Source organism: Thalia democratica, chromosome 3 (assembly GCF_965202585.1).
Source record: "Thalia democratica chromosome 3, ktThaDemo2.hap1.1, whole genome shotgun sequence".
NCBI classification, from domain to species: domain Eukaryota; kingdom Metazoa; phylum Chordata; class Thaliacea; order Salpida; family Salpidae; genus Thalia; species Thalia democratica.
In genome coordinates, this window is record NC_139167.1 from 4515966 (window position 1) to 4522464 (window position 6499).

The 6499-nt window shown below is 24.3% G+C and overlaps 1 protein-coding gene across 1 annotated transcript; it reads right to left on the bottom strand.

Moving 5' to 3' along the window:
- Window positions 1-3342: 3342 nt before the first annotated feature.
- On the bottom strand, window positions 3343-6063 carry LOC145831672 (uncharacterized). Its single transcript, XM_082938983.1, has 2 exons — window positions 5469-6063; window positions 3343-3632 (listed from the first exon to the last, which is right to left on the bottom strand). The coding sequence occupies exons 1-2, from the start codon at window positions 6061-6063 to the stop codon at window positions 3343-3345; spliced, it is 885 nt and encodes a 294-aa protein (XP_082795109.1).
- Window positions 6064-6499: the final 436 nt, after the last annotated feature.

The following is a 6499-nucleotide window of genomic DNA, read 5'->3' on the forward strand; positions in this document are numbered from 1 at the left end:
TAGCTTTTTTTAAGAATTCGTTTAATTTTAAATTCGTTTTGTTGATATTATTAATATACTTAATATTTTATTAAATAAAGCAGCATTACACGTAGATTGATTAAAAACTGTAAGAGTTGAGCGTTACGATATTGTTCGAGTGATAATGTAAGTTTTAAAACTCATAAATAACAAAGTTTAATTGGTTTCAATACCCATATACAAGTTTTTAAAAAATAAATTTTTAATTATTCAAAAAAACATGAAAAAAAACATGAAAAAAAACAGTATTTAATGAAAAATTTCGAATATTTTAACCACCTTTTAAAACTATGAAATATTAATTAAATGAAAATGTTATTTAATAATGTTTTTTCAAGTACTTTTGTAAACATTAAAACTTGACCTACGCAATATTCAAATCAACTCGCGCCAACTAGTACAATTTCTGTTGTAGACGAAATTTAAACTTTATTTGAAACTCATTACTCTTTCCTTTTTGACTTTCATTTCCAAAAAAAATTATTTGTCCGGTTGGTCGGCAATTACGAGGAAAGATATTAATTATAGAGGTCTAAATTGTGAAATTTATTAGATGATTAACGAACATAGGTACTAAAAAATTTAGTACTTAATATATTTTGATGTTATAAACTTTATTAACTACATGTCGAATTAAAGCATATAATCATGTATTTGATTTTCATTTAACATAATAATTTAAAAATTATATAGTTATATTTTTGTTAATAACGAAAATAACTTAAAAATTACTTTTACTACACATGTTTTCACTATCCACAAAGTTAATAATGTTTTTTTTTTTGTTACAGTTTTAAACTACCTCATATTTTCATTAACACAATTAGTTTTACTTTTCAAACATCACATTTAATCATGATTAATTAATTTATCTCAAACCCCAAACTATACAAGTTTTTATTTTCACCCCAATTTAAGTTTTAATCCATGTTTATGAAGTGACATAAAGCACAACTTTAAAGTCTTTTTTTACTGTAGAAAAACAAAAATATTTAAAGTTGTTCTTTTACACAAGTTAACATCATGTTTAATGTAAAAAGTAATGTTTCCTAAGGCTTCTGTGTAAGTTTTTACAAAATACATTAAATTTGAAACCAAAGAGTTTTTATCTTTGATTAGTATGAAGTGTATGTTCCTGTTTGAACGACGTGAAAACTATTTGAAACAAACATCTTATCAAAATGGTCTATCACCAGCGTGAATTGTAATATGATCATTTAAATTTGATTTTAAACTCCTTCTTGCAAAAACCACATTCATGAGGATTTGCTTTAGTGTGAAACAACATGTGTTGTTTTAAATGGCTTTTTGATTAAGATTAAAGATAAAACAAATGGTCTATCACCAGTGTTGTTTCTACTATGATTCTAATGTGTTCGTTTAAACTTGATTTGAGTGAAAACCTCTTGTTGCAAATGTCACATTTATGAGACCTATTTTTTGGATAGAGTAAACATGTGGTATTTCAAATGATTTTTTTGTTTAAAATGCTTCTCAAAAACTTCACACTGAAAATCTTTCTTACCACTATGTATCAACATGTGTGTTGTTAAGTTTATTTTTAAAATTAAAACCTTTGTCACAAAATTCACAACTTAGTGGTTTGTCATCAATGTAAACTAATGTAAAGGCTTTTAAATGAGTTCTATGAAAAAAAAACATTTTATAAACATCAAATTTATATATATTTAATCCAGAATGAGTTAACTGATGTTGGGTCAAAATATTAATCCTTTTGAAAGATTTTTCACAGATATCAAAACTGAATGGTTTTACACCAGTATGATCTCTTCGTGCCTAATAAGCAATGAATTCAATTAAAAAAATTTCCTACAAATTTCACAGACATGAAGCTTTTTATGATCAAAGTTGTAGCAGGATTCATAATTGAAAATAGGCAAATAGATAATAAAAATATTTCTTTTAGTTTTTTATTAAATACTGGGTAACAGCATCAAACAATTTTTTTATATTATAAGAATAAAAGCAGATAATGAAAAATGCAAAAACGACACCTTGTGTGGTTCAAAACTATAATATATACTTATATTAACTAAAAAACTTATAAAACTAAACAGAATAAATATTAATAGTGTTAAAAAAAAAGAGAAAAGCACTTGACTGTTTTGCTGCAAACTATGTCAACAAAACTATTATTAAATTCTTTATTTTATTAAAGTTCGTTCAAGTCTTATTGTTTACTGAATACAATAACACCTATTTTAGAAAATTAATTATTCATTAAATGGTCTTATTATTTTTCGACTGTTGGGGTATTTAGAGTTTTAATTCTTTAAGATAGCTTTGTAATTAGAAAGTAATTAATATTAATCATAAACGATAATTGATCACATACTGTTAGAAAAAGTAGATTAATCTTCAACTTAAACTTAAATTTTTTGATTTTAGATGAAGCAGTAACTGTTTATTTAATTGATCAGTTTGGATAAACATTTGTGTCAATAAAGTAATAGTTTTAGTAATTATTTTCTTACTAAGTTTAAAGTTGAGCTACGTCTGTTATAAAGACGACTGTTGTTTAGGTAAATAAAGCGAAATGAAAAAAAATTTTTTTTTTTATTATCTAGTTGTTTAAAACTTTAAAAACCAATAAGTAATAAAGAAAATTTCTGTGCTTAATTTAAGATTTACATTAAAAAATGAAGTATTTCGTGATTAAAGTCTAAATTTAAATACAAATTATTAATAATTAATTTAGAAGTTTTAATATATTGTCGTATTAACAAATTTTAAAGGTATATTTATTAAGCTTGATAATGCAGATCAAAATCAAACAAAATTATAACTATAATATAAAACAGAATTAGAACTTCAGATTATCTTTCTAACAAGTAGTTAGATACTTGTGTTTAAATATTAAAAAAAAATAATAATTTTCAACCAAAACTTTCAAAATTTGAGTCCATTGAAAGGTGTATGTTCTTGTCATCTTTTTACTTTATGTTTGTTAACAATGTTGTACTACTATTAAAACAGAACTACGAAAGTTTAAGTTATATGTACGAAAGCTTCGTTAAAATTACAATGTTACACAATTATTAAATATATATATGGTTAAAAAAATATACATCAAACAATTTTTAGTAAAATTAAAGCATTATAATCATAACAAACTTATACATCTGAAAATAAATAACATTAAGTTTAGTTTAATGTGTCATTACTAAAACAATTGCAGCTATATAATATATCTGAATTTATAAATAGCATAACTTAGGAGCTTAATCAGCACTAAAACTAACACACTGCATTCGTAAACCGCTTATAGAAAAATAAAATTATCGATTCGATAAATAAGTTTTATTTTTGATGGTTACGCGTATGTCTGTTCCTATGAGATCTATCTGAAAATCTTCTTCCACAAAGATCACATCCAAATGGTCTATCTCCAGTATGAATTCTAATGTGAGTGTTTAAACTTGATTTCTGTGAAAACTTTTTCTTGCAAGTATCACATTCATGGGGCTTTTCTTTAGTGTGAGTCAACATATGGGATTTTAGATAAGCTTTTTGAGCAAAGTTCTTCTGACAAACATCACACTTTAAATCTTTCCTACCACTATGTATCGACATGTGTATTGTCAAGTTACCTTTACGGTTAAAACATTTGTCACACTGTTTGCATTTAAATGGTTTATTATCAGTATGAACTATTGCATGCTGTTTTAAATTATATCTTCGTGCAAAACATCTTTTGCAAACGTCACATTGATAAATCTTCAAAACGGAATGAGTAAGTTGATGTTGTGTTAAACTACCTTTTTGTGCAAAACTTTTATCACAAACATCACATTTGAAAGGTTTTTCACCAGTATGAATTACTTTATGATTAGTCAGTTTTGAATTAAACTTAAAATTTTTTCCACAAGTTTCACAAAAGTATTGCTTTTTTTCATTTGAAGTCTGAGTAGTTATCATGCTTGAAAATACAAAGTTCATTTTTAAATGATACACCAAAGAATTTATGAAAAAGTTTATGGTTAGTTACAACTATCTTAACTGGTATCTAACCTTTGTTAAGATTTTTAATCCAAACATTATTGTTAGAATACTTTAAAATTAATAATTATTTATAAATTATTACTTTGTGTATTATGGTTCGAAATCAAGATAGTTGCTTATTTTATTTCTAAAACTTTTTTAGAGTTCGATATAAAGAACGAAATATTTTTTTCATTAAAACTGTGTCAAAAAAATATATACTATATATTTCTTTTTGTTTAAGTTTAATAAATTTTTTTAAAGGTTAACAAACTATTTATCATAACTAAATATGCATGAACTTGCATTAATTTTTATTTTAGCAGCTAAGGTTAAATAATAAAACGACAATTTAAAAAATTAAATATATAAGATAGGAAGGTAATTAGGATTGATTAGTAATACATTGATAATTATTTATAAGTATTAGTAACTGTTAAGAAAAAAAAACTTTTAACTAAAGTAAATTTAAATTAAGAATTAACGACGATATAATAAAATATAAAATGAGCTAAATTAATAAAACGATTAAAAAAGCACAAACTAAAACGCTATAAATAAGGAAACTACTATATAATTGAACTAAACTAACAATGTTTACCCATAGTAATATACAAGAAGTTTTTATAATTTATTAGTTTGTGAAAATCCTCAAAACATTAGATAGACTTTAACTCAAATGCTTTTAAATAAAAATTTCTAAAATGAATTTCTATTAATCTTAACTTGTAAAATAAATATGTAATACATTTAATATATGCCACATACTAGTTGTAATAGTAATCTGACAGTGTTTAATTTGATACCAACAGTGGCTGTTTTGACTAGTTTATTTCTCATTTTTCCAACACACTTTTAAAACCTTTTTTGATCACAATTTCAGTTGATATCAAAATAGTTTATTAATTACTTAAAGTATTACTTTAAAAAATACAACTGTTTTAACTTTGTTAAATAAAATATCACGTAAGACTTTTTCAATTTATAACTTAATACTACACTATCAGTAATACAGGTCAAATATGGCTAAGAAAACTTTTTGTTATGCTTTATGATTCGGTGGAAATATTCTATAATATATTATAGTTCACAGCGATAAATATTCATAAATTTATTCAACAAAAGATAAAGTGAAGTAAGCAGTAAAAGTTAGCAGTGAAGTAAGCATTTAAACAACTCTTATATAACAAGCTACATTTTTCGTACACATCATAATTTATCGAACAAATAATTTTACTTTCATCTTTGCATTTCTAGTTAAAATTACTGTAATAACAACTTTTACCAATTTTTTTTTTTACAATATATAAATCAATATGCAAACTTATGTAGAGTAAAATTAAAACTTTAAATTATTCATTAACTCAACAAATCTCTTTGAAAATTTGTTGCAACTCATAACCAGTTTCATTTTTGATGATAAGTACGCAAATGATAATTCCTACCTGAACTGTGTGCGAATCTTCTTCCACAAATATCACATCCAAATGGCCTATCGTTAGTGTGAATTCTTAAGTGTGAGTTTAAATTACCTTTATGTAAAAACTTCTCCTTGCAAACTTCACATTCATAAGGCTTTTCTTTAGTGTGAGTCATCATGTGAAGTTTCAGATTATCATTTCGAGCAAACATTTTTCCGCAAACTTCACATTGAAAATCTTTCTTACCACTATGTGTCAACATGTGTCTTTTCAAGTCAGCTTTACGTTTAAAACTTTTACCACACTGTTCGCAACTAAACGGTTTGTCATCAGTGTGCACTATTTTATGCCGTTTTAAAGCATCGCTTGTTGCAAAACATTTATTACAAATATCACATTGAAAGATCTTTAAATCAGAATGAGTAAGTTGATGTCTTTTTAAATTACCTTCGTGTGAAAAACTCTTGTCACATTCATCACATTTGTATGGTTTTTCACCAGAGTGAACTCTTTTGTGACGAACTAATGCAGACTTGCACTTAAACTTTTTACCACAAGTTTCACAAACGTACTTAGTTTCATCCTTTAAACTCATTGAGATAGTTTCATCAGTTATCATCCTTAATATTTCAAAAACAAATAAAATATACACTAAATGTATTACATTTATAGTAACTATTTTATAATCATAAAATAAGTTTACAATAACCTTTACAGCCTCTAATCAAGTTTTGAAAAGGTAATTAATCGAACAAATTGTTCTTACATGTAAATAAAATCTTTATTTTAAACAATTTTTATAGTCATTTTTTTTAGATATTTTTTTGAAATAACTTGTTTTAATCTTAGGTATAGTTAGTTATAAAGGTTCTATTTTTCTAGTTACTAATAAAATAATATAAGCTGTTGTTTTTAATAGATTTAAAATTTTTTTTATAAAATACAAGTAGAATAGACTAAGAATTTCTAATCCGTCTAAAACCACTAAAAGAAATATATACATAATAAATATATTTTATAAAACTAATTAATGAATTTTATTTCAACAACGTTGA